The 14,285-nt window shown below is 45.8% G+C and overlaps 1 protein-coding gene across 1 annotated transcript in view; it reads right to left on the bottom strand.

Moving 5' to 3' along the window:
• TTLL12 (tubulin tyrosine ligase like 12) overlaps positions 1-14,285 on the bottom strand; it is a 52,974-nt gene that overhangs the window by 19,620 nt on the left and 19,069 nt on the right. Inside the window, exons 3-8 of the mRNA XM_068278158.1 lie at positions 10,639-10,837; positions 6,023-6,182; positions 4,045-4,178; positions 2,172-2,248; positions 1,475-1,591; positions 1,165-1,359 (exon numbers count right to left, since the gene is read on the bottom strand). Of these exons, the coding sequence (XP_068134259.1) occupies positions 1,165-1,359; positions 1,475-1,591; positions 2,172-2,248; positions 4,045-4,178; positions 6,023-6,182; positions 10,639-10,837 (882 nt within the window). The remainder of the gene's footprint in view (positions 1-1,164; positions 1,360-1,474; positions 1,592-2,171; positions 2,249-4,044; positions 4,179-6,022; positions 6,183-10,638; positions 10,838-14,285) is intronic.

The raw sequence follows: 14,285 nt of genomic DNA, 5'->3' as shown, positions 1-14,285 counted from the left end.
ACTATCTTTATACCCATATGTATCTATACTTAATCTTGGCAACCAGAGTATTTTTGACACACATTTTGTACTGTATGAATGTTACACTTACTCTGAACAGCTACGTAATAAAGTTTTGAAACTAAAAAAAAAAAAAAAATAAAAAAAAAAAATCAACCTCCTCCTAAAGCAGAGGTCTCAAACTCAGTTTACCTGGGGGCAGCAGGAGGCAAAGTCAGGATAAGGCTGGGCCGCATAAGGAATTTCACAATCACGGTGCATCGCCGCCTCTGCCCGCCCCTCTCACTCTTCCTTCACAGAGAGGGGCGGGGAGAGGCGGCGATTGACGTCAGGAGGGGCAGAGCTGAAGCTGAAAACTCTGCGCCTTCCACGAAATGCTGGCGGATTGCCCCCCGGGGGCTCTGCAGCCCTCGTTTAGCGACGGGGATGCGACGGATTACTTGGGAGCACTGAGGCGAACTATAAGGAAGCTAGCGAGGGCCACAAAATATTGTATCGAGGGCCGCAAATGGCCCGCGGGCCGCGAGTTTGAGACCCCGGTCCTAAAGGTTAGTAAATGGTGCGGGCTTCTTGGGGGCGGCAGCGCGTATTCACTTATCTATAAGTGAGCATCTATTCTCTCTATCCCTGTACCACAAACTGAAATACACAGTGTGATGTGGTGCGCCCCCGGCCGCCACAATGCATGCCGGGAGATGTAGTTCATCAATGCAATTAGATTACTCCTCCGTCCCTACTGCTCTGCAGCAAAGGGACATAGAAGATGGAGGCCTGCATAAAGACGGGGGGCTACGGAGCGGCCCACTGTAGGTAACACTAGGAGGATTGTTTTATATATACAGAGTCGCCAATCGGCAATAAAATATTTTAAAAGCAGCTGAAAAATGGAGGGTATTGGTGGACATACAACATTTCTTAATCCAAAATAATCTGCAACACGTTTTGCGGGACAATCACCGCTTCCTCAGGCTAGGTACAAAACAGGAGCAAGTGAATCAGTGCCAGGAAGTGTTATAGCGCATCTGTCGGGACACTATGAAGATGGCTGCCATGGGATATCGTATGGTGGTGCGTTATTTGTAGTTACGCCAGACACTAATGTGTGGCTTACTAAATAGAACAAAAAAAAAGAATAAAATGGCAAATAGCACAATATAGACTCACCGCTGTTCACGCTGTTTGAAGTAGCTGATGAACTGCGGTAATTCCGTCTTCAGGTTGAATGTACGTGGCAGCCATTTTGGGCCCTCAGCCCCGCCCACCCTCCGCGAGACGGATGCCAAGCAATCCTTTACCGTCAGAAGGTTCTCGCACGGGAACTGGTTGAGCAGGACGTGAGGACGCTCTTTGCTGAGTGCTCTGGAGGAAGCAGGAAGTAAAAACCTCATGAAGAGAGAGTCGCTAGGATAAAGGAATAGACAAGTGGTCTGTAGGGGGCGCTATACTCCTCCGCTAATGTCACAGCTCTACTCACTTGTAGTCTTTGAAGTGGGAGAAGTTGAAGAGGATGTCGGCCTCTTTTTCATCGTTCGTGAACACAAACCGTGGATGGTTGACGCCGTTCATGACCTGCTGCATATCTGTGTAAACCCTGCGGACACAAAAACATGTGACTTAACACACTGCAAAGGAGCTAAAGCCAACATGCTTTGCTCAGTGTTACATAAAGAGGGGAGGAGGTAAGGTGCATACACACCCACAATAACTGTCGCCCTTAAAGGGACCTGAGCACCTCGTTTATAAAATATATAAAAGGAACCTCCCCCTAAGACAGGTTTGTAGATGGACTGTGTCGTGTATGTGTGTGGGGGGCACTTACCTTGGGAAGCGGGTGCTCCCTAGGTCCCCTGTGTTTATGCTGGCCTCTATCTTCTTCCAGAGGGACCCTCCGCAGATTGAAGCTCGCTGCGGTGTCGCACGACCCTGACCACCACAATGCATGCTGGGAGATGTAGTGCTTCGATGGGAGTACAGCAAACATTGCGATGGCGCGGGAGCAAACAAAACCGCCAGTGGCACTTCAAACTCACAGCTGCAGGTCCCCCTGGAGAAGATGAATGCCAGCATTAAGATGGGGGCTGGGAAGCACCCCACCACCCCCCAAAGTATGTAATGCCTGCCAACACTCCCCCCGCCATGGCACACCCCATTTTCAAACCTCCTCAACTTACTTGAAGATTTTACTCTTGTCATGAAGTGCAGGCTCCACCGGATGAGGCAGGGTCTCTTTATTCTCAGCAAAAATACCCTAAAAAACATAAAACAAGAGAAAAAAGTATCATTAGGCAGACGTGACCATGCAATGGCTCAGTGGTTAGGATTGCCGATGGCTCAGTGGTTAGGACTACCGATGGCTCGGTGGTTAGGATTGCCGATGGCTCGGTGGTTAGGAGGTTTGCTGTTGGCATAGTGGTTAGGTTTGCCGATGGTTGAGTGGTTAGAAGGTTTGCGCGATGGCTCAGTGGCTAGGCCTGGAGGACTGACTACTCTAGCTGCCTAACCACTATGCTGATCCTCTGAATCACAAATTCAGGACCAACATATTAGTATTGACCTACGGTTTACAATAACTGCAGATGCGTAACTCAGGCGAAAATATGACTAAATATCTATCAACTCTTCTGCCCAACTATCATCCAAACTTGCTCTGTTGGACGATAGTTGGGCACGTGAACGTGTGACTAACGACTAGACGAGTGACGGATAACAGGCGGTTTTCCCGGTTCAACTCATACAACTGTTGGGCTGATATGGTGCAGTTGGGCACATGTGTACAATGTCATTTGAACAACTTGCACTTGTTTTGAATGCGGCCATATTGTGCAGTCCATCATTCCGCTTGCGTAGTATGCAGAGGAGTTGGTCGTTCAGTTGGTTGGTGCATGGTAAATACAGTCTTCAATCGCTTGGTCTTGCTCATGTCATCGGGTTAGACCTGTGTAAGAGCCTTTAGTTGGTTTGGATGTTTTTCCAGAGTTTTATTGTATATCTCCTTCCTAGCCAATTGTCCCCGTCTGCAGTAATAAAAATGCTCGCCTGCTTGTGCGCAGCCTCTGTTCTGTTCCCTCTTTACAGACACATCGTGGCGGATATAATGTACAGAGTTAGATTCAGTTAGTTACATTCAAACACTAAGATATCGCCACATCTCATCTCAGATGTTTTGGTTGAGAGGACAGGAACATGCCTCCTTGCTGCGGATCACATTCATATATCAGGGATGTCATCCACAAATAGCAGATGATCAAATCCACCGGGAGACTCTGATCCCCAGACAGGAACCAGCCTGCTGAAGGCACAGAGCCCTAAGAGTGGTCGCCCACACAACTGAACACTGAGAAGAATATCTGAGCAATTTAACCCAATACTACATTAAAAAAAAGCTGTAACTAAAAAAAAAAAGTTCCCCGGGGGGTACTCCCCTCAGGTGGGGGAAGCCTCCGGGGCCTATCGAGGCTTCCCAGTCCTCCTGTGTCCCACGGCGGTCTCACTGTGCCCCTCAGAACAGCGGGGATTTAAGTATTTACCTTCCCGGCTCCAACGCAGGCGCAGTATTGGCTCTCCGCTCGAAGATAGGTGGAAATAGCTGATCGCTGTCGGTCTGCTCTACTGCGCAGGCGCAAGTCTCCTGCACCTGCGCGGTAGAGCGGACCCAACAGAGATCAGCTATTTCCACCCATCTCCGTGCTGAGAGCCGCAACAGCGCCCCCGCTGGAGCTAGGGAAGGTAAATATATCAAGCCTTCTCAGGCTTGTCGAGCGAGAATTGCGGTACGCTTTGGGGAGCCAGCGCTGGATTGCCTGCAGCTACAGGGATGGGGGAAGCCTCATTGGGACCCTGAGGCTTCTCCCTCCCGAGGTGAGTACCCCTCCCTGGCGATGTTTTTTTTTTAGTACAGAGTCTCTTTAAGACAAGAACCAGATGTACTAACGGGAGAACCCCCGAAAGCCTGTTTTTGGAGTGCCGCACCGCCAATGTACAGTGTGAAACCAGCCTAAGGAGGGCAGAACTAGGTGAAGCCTACAGTACGCAATACAAGCTCACCTTATAATGAGTTTCGGAGGGCTCCGGCGTCTCGTGGTTGATATGGGAGAGGTTGTCAGATAGCCATGGCAACAGCAGACAGCTCCGTATTAAAGGGTTCGTCTCGCCAAAAGCGTAGTCACGGGAAACTTCCTCTGTAACGAGAGGCGAGAAATGAACTGATCAGATATGGCGCATTAATACATCTGCCCTCCTATGCACAAGGTAAAAACAACATTTTTCACATAAAAAAAAACACTCATCTAAAAAGAACATTTTTGTTCCTCAATATCACCATCTTATGTTTTCTTCCAGACTCCAAATCATGTCAGCTAACCTCTTCTTTCCAATTGCTTGTCTGCACTTGATCACAGATCTATTCACTGACCTAATTATCTATTCACTGACCTAATTATCCGCCACTAGAAGGATGTTTCCTGCTAAAGGCCTGTTAGATGGATGTCGCCTGACAGGGATTGGAGTTTGATCCCTCCGATGACATCGCTGGGCTGAGGCTGTACAGACGCACAGTTAGCCTGCTGGCTAGCACAAGTGTGACATCACGCGGCGGGGGGACGAGTGAAAACAAGAGACCAGCACACTCAGATTAATCCTGCAAAAATATCATCTGGCTTTACAGCATATAAAAAAAAAAAAAAAAAGCTCACCGTGACACACCAGTGCAGGCAGTAAAAAGGTCACCACAGGTCCCCAAAGTAAATCAAATAACCTGCTTATCACTGATATTTCAGGATAAAAGAGAGCTAAAAATCACATAGCTTGTGTCTTCCTTATATATCGGCCTAGAGCTGTTTCTGACTGCAATCCTGACTTCAAGCAACACAATGTGCACAGCTTGCATGTTCAATGTGAAATTGACTTGATGTCCAAATAAACTATTTGAATCTAAAAACTACCAGGTCTTTCTGAATTTTTTTTTTTTTTTTACTTACCCATTTTTGGGTATCGGCAGGTTGTTCATTAGTCGGGACTATCAGTATTCATAAATCTTCAGAAAAAGTATTTTATAAAGAACGCGCATTCAGGCACTTTAGTACAAAATGCATACACATTGCAATTCACTAACCACTTCACATCCAGACCTTGTTTCACCCTTACGGACCAGAGCAGTTGACATTTTAGCTATGTCCCTATTTAATCAGCACTGACTTTATCGCTACTTATGACACCTAAATGAAATATATACAGTTTTTGTGAAGACTAACTAGGCTTTCATTGTATGACATTTTTTCCCCTCGAACCATTTTGTTTTCTATGCATTTTAATGGGAAAAAAAAGGAGGGAAAAAAATTTGAGAAAACACATTATTTCTCAGTTTTACCAATTCTAGTTTAAAAATAAAACGTGCAACTGTAGAAAAACACAATTTTTTTTTGGCATTTTACAGTTTATAAACAAAACTTAGAATATGTTCTGGCACAATTTATGGTGAGGATATTTCAACTGAGAAAATAAAATAATTTTTTTAAAGGTAAAAAAATCAATCTTATTGGCTCAGGGAACATATCTTCCCTTTACCACTTAGTTACATAGTTATTTTTGTTGAAAAAAGATATACGTCCATCGAGTTCAACCAGAGAACAAAGTACAACACCAGCCTGCTCCCTCACATATCCCTGTTGATCCAGAGGAAGGCGAAAAAAACAGTATATACTTTACACCTGATGCACACAGTTCACCAGTAGAAAGGTTCATAGGAGAGCGACCACCCAGTTCCATAATGTTCCGGGATACTGAGCAGGAACAGTTATTTTCTGCATGCTTATATGGTGGTTGCAGGACTGCAACCCATGCTTGTGAGTATAAATTACCCACAATCCCCCACCGTTTTATACACATAACGATATTGCGCTATTAGGCTTCTGGTCTCCCCCTCTCTACAGGCCAAAGGATTCCCACTCCCCTTATTAAGGGACCTCCAGAGATCTGGACCAAAACTAAATAAAATAAAGCAGGACAACCATAGAAGCGCACATACCTCCATTGCTGAGGTCCCGCAGTGGCCACAATATAGTGTACGCTATCTGGTGGGGGGCGTAGAAGAAAGGGGCGGTGCCAAACGATGGCTCATCCGAATGCTGAATTCTGGATCCAAACTCATCCATAATGTACCACACCGGAACCTTCTCCTCTGCAGACTAAGAAATAAAGAGCTTGATACAAAGAAACTAAGACCAACTGAGACACAACTGGACACATATTTAGGTTGCAGTGTACCTGATGTAGGTATAAATCTATAAACATTAGCATGCCCCTGAGTAAATTAGTGAAAGCTCTCAATTGCAGCTTTTGTATATTCTATAAACCCATCTTCTGCAATCTCAAAGCTCCACCTTAGTCCCCTCCTGAACAGGCCCTGCAATAAACCAGAAGACGACCAGCCTCCGTCAAGTGAGAGGTGGCTCCCAGACTACCTACCTCTTCTTCTCTTCCTCGCTCGACTACACGAGGTGGGCGGAGAACCATGTCACTGACGGGGCGGGGACATGCAGGAAGTAAGCAGGAACTTCCTCTAATTAGCAGGTGATGAAGAGATATTAGAGAAAACGATATTGGTTTCCAAAATATGACTACAGCACTTTAACCCTTTAGCCACCAATTTATTTAGAGGCTTGCAAGCGCTCCAGGCCAATTTATTTTACCACATTTTTTGATTTCCTATGTGTTAGTTCCTTGTTACTAATTAGTACTGCTGTGATTTGCATTTATGGCCACTTGTCACCAGGGGGCAGTGTGAGACAATAGCAGAGGACTTCCGCTTTCAGTTTCTATATCCTCTGCTAGCAGAGAGAGATCAAAGCATTCTAAGAATTTACAGCACAAAGAGTTCTGCTAGCTGTGGTGAAAGCAGTGCACTTATCTCATACAAGATAATTCCTTTGAAGCTGCTAATGGGTTGAGAGAGCTTTCAAACAGCTTTCTGTTCGTCTTCTAACTTAGGCCCAATTATGCTTTAAGACTACTAAACTCAGGAATGAATAAAGCAAATTTGAACCTGCTCACAGAAAAATACTTAAGACAGCAGAGGTCTTAAATAACTAGACCCCGTAAAACACAAAAAAAAAAGTCACATACTCACCTAAGACGAAGAAAGGCTCTGCATAGCTTTCTCAACGTGGCTGGATGGTGTAATGGTTAAGGGCTCTGCCTCTGACACAGGAGACCAGGGTTCGAATCTGAGCTCTGCCAGCACCTATTCAGTAGGAGACCTTTGGCAAGTCTCCCTAACACTGCTACTGCCTATAGAGCGCACCCTAGTTGCTGCACTGGCGCTTTGAGTCCGCCAGGAGAAAAGTGCAATTTAAATGTTATTTGTCTTGTCAATCCTTCATAGGTCTCGTTTCCCCGCCGGGCCCCGTTCAAATCTCCCCGGAAGAACTGTACTTTGGTCTCTGAGTGCACAGTACAGAGCGGCTCATCTTTGGAAGTACTTGAAGATCAGAGTACTTCTTCCACATTATATTCAGATGCTACAACAGGGGGCTGGTGGTGAAACAAAGGGGACACAGAGAGGACTGGGAAGGCTCTTTCTAGGTGAGTACATAACATTTTCCCATGGCTAAAGGTGTCTTTTATGCAGCTGTAATATGACAGGCCAACAGCTACAAATGGGGTTTGAGAACTTGAACATTTCAGATCTAAAAAGTCAATATTGAGAATTTAAAAACTTCATGTTTTGGGCTCTCAAAAGAGACAGTTCTCTATTTATATTTCGGTGAGTAAAAATGAAGAGTTTTACTCACCAGGGCAGATTTATGAAAAGTGCAGCAGTTACAAAAAGTAACAGTCAGACCCTTGTTTCGTTCAACAGCTGAAACTTGATTGTTTTTTCTGGGCAACCGTTTTTGCTCTGACTTCCTCTGTGCCGATTTTGGTAAAGAGGCTGCTGTGATTTTGCTTCATTCATCTCTCTAAGGCTGTAAGTAAAAAAAAAAGGGCGGCAAACTGCTCTTTTAGAAGTACACGTTCTGGCTGTTGGGTATTTGGGGGAAGGTAGAAGAAGACGAAACACTGTTCTCCCTGTGCTAGGATGATCTAGGGAATATAACAAATATATTACCCTACTGATTACTTGATTCCTTGGTGCCTGGTTCGGGGTCCAGCTATAGCCGACACCCATATTACGGATGATATGAACTTAAAGAGCACTTAAGTGTAAATTGACCAAGCCTGTCATGAAAGGCTCTGTCTGAATGATGGTGGTGGATTTGAGGCAGGGAAGGTGGTGGTGGTGTGGGGAGGGGTTGCAGAGTTAAATACTGACCTATCCTGAAGTCTCCCATCCAGGCAGGTGATCATTCTACCTCCGCCCTGGCCACTGAGACTCCGGTAACTCCCACTTGCGTGGCCGCAGCCCGATTGGTGGCTGCCGAGCACAGGGTGGTCCGAAGCCTTGCAGTGGAGGTTGCCGAATAACTTCAGCAGTCACTAGAAAAATAACCACCACCATACTGCTGAGGAGGGATGAGGGGCGGAGCTTATCTTGTGCCCTGAAGACGTCAGGACAGGTACGTATTTCAATCCAAGCTCCACCCCCATCCTCATTCACACAGACCCTGTCATTGTTGACAACCTCTAATTTAGTCCTCAAACACTCTTGATTCCGACTGCGCCACTTTAGCCATAATTAACATTGCAGCCTATAGCGGTAGTTACAGAGGCTTCACCCATCCCCCTTGAGCCCACCTTCCTAGAGTTGGGACCCCCTGAACCTGTTCGACCAATAGGTTTGTGCGGCCGTGCTCCCATCTGTGTACAAGCGTGGCTACACTGTGCAGGCGCAAGACGGCCCGCACCTGTGCAGCAGCACTAAGCCGGTCATGCACAGCTTCTTACTCCATGCTACTGGGCAGGAGCAGGCCGTCAGTGTGCCTGCGCAGTACGTCCGCGCTTGTTCACGGACAGGAGAGCGGCCACCAAGAAGAAGAGGAGACAAGGGGCTCTACTAAGGTTAGGTTCTAAGTTTTTTTTTTTTTTTTTTTTAAATCACAGGTTTTCTTTAAAGCAGCAGGGGCAGCGTACCCTCCCAGGAAAAAACACATATACAAGTAGATAAGTACTTGTTCTACTTACATATGTATTTTACCACCCATGTTTTCATTTCAATTAATCTTACATACAGTAGTAAATCAAGAGTTCCAGACATTTCCATCTTTACTCCCTCTGGCTGAAGCCAATTCTGATGTAATTTCCATTACTCTTTTTTTTCTTCTTTTTCTGCCTGAAATGGTGTATGCATTGCCAGCCCTCCTCCACACTAAGCTCTGTAAAAACTGCACTGTCATATCTAGCTTGCTTTGTAAACACATGCCAGCAGCTTCTGCAGAGGGGTGAAGTATATTTCCATTTTCAGCCTCCTGTCACACACAACTGCCCTCAGCCAATCAGTAAGGCTCAGGAATGTGGGAGGAGAGATAACAAGCTTCCCTCTCCCCAGCAATGAACCAGGCTGACTGAGATAAAATTACAGCAGAATCATTTATGATTATATTGGAATGCTTGCAATGTAGGGTCAGAATGTAGACTATATAATAAACGCAGAGCAGTGAGTAAATGGAATTTAATTTTATGACTGACAATCGCCGCTTTAAAGTGAATCTGTGCCCAATTGTTTATAGAGTGATGCCTGAGGTGTAAATTGTGCCTGCCTCTTCCTGCTTCACTAAACTGCTCTCATTGGCCAATGAGAGCAGCTTATTGAGGTAGGAAGGGCGGACACAACTTATGACTCAGGCCTCAATCTCACTCCATTAACACCTGGACAGATTCCCTTTAAAGTCTGTCTCCAGAACTTTTTTGGACACCCTTTCCAGTTTTTAAAACTAATGGGAGTCTATTTAAAAAACAGATCCTTACCTAAGGAGAGGGAAGGCTCTGGGTCTTCTAGAGCAGTGTTTCTCAACATTTTATTGGTATGTACCCCTTTTAAAACCCTGTACTCACCAAGTACCCCCTAGCATAGTAAACATTATCACAAGTACCCCTTGCCAAATATATATTTAATCGTAGTACATAATTGGTTTGAAACAATTTCCAAGCACTTACTATTGCTTTTAATTAACTAAAATACTTATTTGGTGTTGTTTAAATAAGATTTATCATTTTCTAAAACTCTAAATTGGGTATTCTTGGTTAAGTATATCAAGCCTGAGTACCCCCTGGAACCTTCAGAAGTACCCCCTGGGGTACGCGTACCACACGTTGAGAAACTCTGTTCTAGAGCCTTCTCTCTCCTCTCCTGGTGCTCTCGTTGCAGAAGCAGCTCCTCAGTTTAAATGCCCTGTTGCGGGGGACTTCGGAAGTCTTCGGCAGCTGAGTCCTCCCGAAGACAGGTGGCTCCATCCGTTTGCTCCTGTCTTTGGGAGCACTCGGGCTCTTTGAAGACTTATGAAGCCTCCCTTCGGTGGCAGAGACAGCAGTATTTGACTAATTTAGTCAAATACTGCTACGGGGGGAGCCAGCGCTGGAATGGGCACCGAGGGAAGGCTCTATAGTAATAGGACCCTTCCCTCTCCCTAGGTAAGTATCTTTTTTTTAATTTTTTTTTTTACGGTTCCCATTGACTTTAAGGCCAGCAGAAGTTGTGTGCCTTACCCCATGAGAGAGCTGGTAAGTCTGGTTATATTTCCACATTTCCCTCAGAACTTCCTCCACCACTCCCTCATCCGGCACCTCCCCGTGGAATTCGATGCCCATAAGGTTGGCCATGCGGTGCAAGAGTCCAGGGACCTCCACCAGCTGCTGCCGGGCGCCCTCCACACGGTATGTCCAGGCGTGGTCGATGAGAAAGATGCTGAAAGACAGAGAAAAGCAGCAGACGTTCAAGTGACACAACAACACAAACGCTGGAGTCGTACAGCTTCACCGCATCACAATGTAAATTACTGGTGTTTATTCAGCACCCACACAGAGAAACAATGACTGAGTTGGAAATGAGTTGGAGTCAAGGAGTCGGAGCAATTTTTGGATACCTGGAGTCAGAGGTTTCATAAACTGAGGTGCCAGATGATAATTTTTGTACCGACTCCACAGCCCTGGAATTAAGCGGGATAAGACTGGGTTAGGATCCGTTCACACTGCACGCGTTTCCAGCCGCGTTTTGGAAACGCGTGCAGGTGGCCGACACGCACGACATCAGACAGAGCATAGAGTGCAATGTCTGATGTTCACACTGCATGCGTTCCGGACCTGTGCGGTCCGGGAACGCATGCTGCATGCATTTTTTGTACAAACGCATGGCTGTCCCATTCACTTTTCAGTGATGGGATCAGCCACGCAAGACACACAAACGCGGATGGCGTGCGTTCATACGCGTTGCGTTCCGCACGCATGGCCATCCGCGTTTGTGATGTGAACGGGGCCTTAGAGTTCCCTCATTCCTGTATATGAGGGACTTCTTCAATGTCATAACTTATGAATCAGCTTTTTGTCCCTACCCTTGCACAGAGGACATGATCTGCCTATGGAGGAAAAAGGGTTTTGCTGTCTATTTAAAGAGACTGTGAAGCGAGAATAAATCTCGCTTCAGAGCTCATAGTTAGCAGGGGCATGTATGCCCCTGCTAAACCGCCGCTATTGCGCCACTAAACGTGGGTCCCTTCACCCCCAAACCCACCCCCGCAAGACTTGGTCGCAGACTTGGTTGTTCCTGGAGGCAGGGCTAACGGCTGCAGCCCTGCCTCCAGTCGCGTCTATCAGCGGCGCATCGCCGCCTCTCCCCCGCCCCTCTCAGTGAAGTAAGACTAAGAGGGGCGGGGGAGAGGCGGAGATACGCGCTGACAGACGCGCGTGGGGCAGGGCTGCGACGGTTAGCCCTGCCCCAACCAGGAAGCGCTCCCCGGCTGTACGGAGGAGATTTGGGGGTGAAGGGACCCCCGTTTAGCGGCACGATAGCGGCGTTTTAGCAAGGGCACACATGCCCCTGCTAACTATGAGGTCTGAAGCGAGATTTATTCTCGCTTCAGACTCTCTTCAAGAAGGGGTTCTTTACAGTAAAATTTGTTAGGAATATTTTAACACAGGAAGTAGTTATGACAAATTCTATATCTGCCTATCCGCGGCTATAATTATCAGGCAATTACCAGCAGAGATGATCCAGGGATTTTATCTGACTACCACCTGGAGTCGGGAAGGAATTTTTCTCCCCTGAAAGTATACCAGAGCCAAAGCTCGGATACACAATTAGATACTTACCTAAAGAGAGGGAATCCTCAGGATCCTATTGAGGCTTTCCCCTCTATTCTAATGTCCCTTGTCGCTCCCCCCCAAAGATTAGCATTGTCGCCAATCACATCAAGGTCGCGTAGCTCTTCTCCCTCTATCGCGGCGGGCAAGCCCACCCGTGCATGCGCACTAAGCCAGAGCCAAGGTCTACTACGCGGCCACACTGCAAGAGAGAAGGAGCGCGACCCCGATCTGGAGAATAGAGAGGAAAGCATGAAGTTGAATATCTGATTTTGATCCCGAGCTTCGAATTAGGATTGCTTTGTAGGTTTATTGGCCCAAGCTTTGTAGGGCCTAAGGCCACATACACACATCAGACTATAGTCTTTGGAAAATGAAAGATCACAGACCAATCTTACCCCCTTCCATGTAGTATGAGAGCCATACCTACAGTCTATTCTATGGAGCTGAACTCCCCATCAGACAGAAATCTTTGCAAGATGCTGAACACACAGATGCTGTACAGAATACAACAGATCAGTATCTGCAAAAGATTTGTTCCTGCCAAAAATCCAATCCTGCAAATTGCAATGATAGTCTATGAGATCTGCAGATCATCATACACACATGATTTAACTGACATTCATCTGCAGATCAAGCAATCATCTGCAGATCTGAAAATCCATCCTGGTGGATCTGATCTGCAGATGAATGTCAGTTAAATCATGTGTGTATGATGATCTGCAGATCTTATAGACTATGAATGCAATTTGCAGGAATGGATTTTTGGCAGGAACAGATCTTTTGCAGCTACAGATCTTTTGAGTGTGTGCAGCATGTTTCTGTGCAGCATCTTGCAAAGATTTTTTTTTCTGATGGGGAGTTCAGCTCCATAGAATAGACTGTGTAGGTATGGCTCTCATACTACATGAAGGGTGGTAAGATTGGTCTGTGATCTTTCATTTTCCAAAGACTATGGTCTGATGTGTGTATGCAGCTTAAGCCTGGATCAACTGGGATATGCGAAGGTGCAGAAGAGAAAGGGACCCAATGTTTACTTACCGTCTTTATTATTATTATTTTATTTCTGGTTGGACTTGATAGACGAATGCCTTGTTTTCAGCCAAACTAAGAATCACTTTGGGTAGACTTTTTCTCTTTTTTGGTCAATGGAACAACTATTGTGTAAATGCACAAAATACAAAAAGACCATGCGAATGTCCCTTCTATCATTAGTATTTTCCAGGTTTTATTTTTCTCAGAAACATTATTTGCTTCATTACATAATACTGAGCAGAGCTTTATTCCAAAATCCAAGTATTGTGCGAAGTGTCCCTTTTTCGAATATTTGTTTTGCCCTCTGGGGCAGGAGCCAGCGCAAAGCAAGTCTGAAGATGTTTCTGTGTGATTCATGAACACCACTACTGAAACGTGTTGTACAGACGGCACAAAAGCTGTAAACTAACCAGGCAACAAAACACACACAAAAACTTTGCCAACGGATGGCTGCTAATCAAACTCAAAGCTGAGAAGACTCTGTACAGGGAGCAAACCCACCGCCGGTCCCAAATCAAAACATAAAGACTGAAAACCACTAGCCAGCCTTCTGCAGCACAACAATCAGATCAGTTGGTTCATGACTCTGGCACACACTGCGCTTCCAAGAATAGGAGTAATTTAAGCTGACTAATCTGCTCTTTTATTTGAACTTGATAATTTATCTCACTGAGAACAGCAAGTCCTGCCGGGGATCTATTTTCTCACCTTTCCCGGAAGAAAAGAAATCCCAGAACGGCTTATTAAAATAGAAGAGAAGGGGTGAGAAATCTGGAAATGTTCTAGTGGACCTGAACTCTTGCACAGGACAGAGGGAAAACATATAGAAATGCACCCTGTATGTATTTAGAGTTCAGCCTGTCCAATCCCCCCCAATCTGTGACTAACCACCACTGTAATTTGCTCCCTCAGCTGTGTCAGCTGACTGCCAAAGCAGAGCAGCTAATTTGTAAATAAAGAATGTTAACAATATGTCTGCTTCCATGAAAGCAGGAAGTAGACACACTGCAGATTTATTGCAG

Source organism: Hyperolius riggenbachi, chromosome 3, assembly GCF_040937935.1.
Source record: "Hyperolius riggenbachi isolate aHypRig1 chromosome 3, aHypRig1.pri, whole genome shotgun sequence".
Lineage (NCBI taxonomy): Eukaryota > Metazoa > Chordata > Amphibia > Anura > Hyperoliidae > Hyperolius > Hyperolius riggenbachi.
The sequence above is the reverse complement of the archived record's forward strand: the minus strand, read 5'-3'. Positions and strand labels throughout refer to the sequence as shown.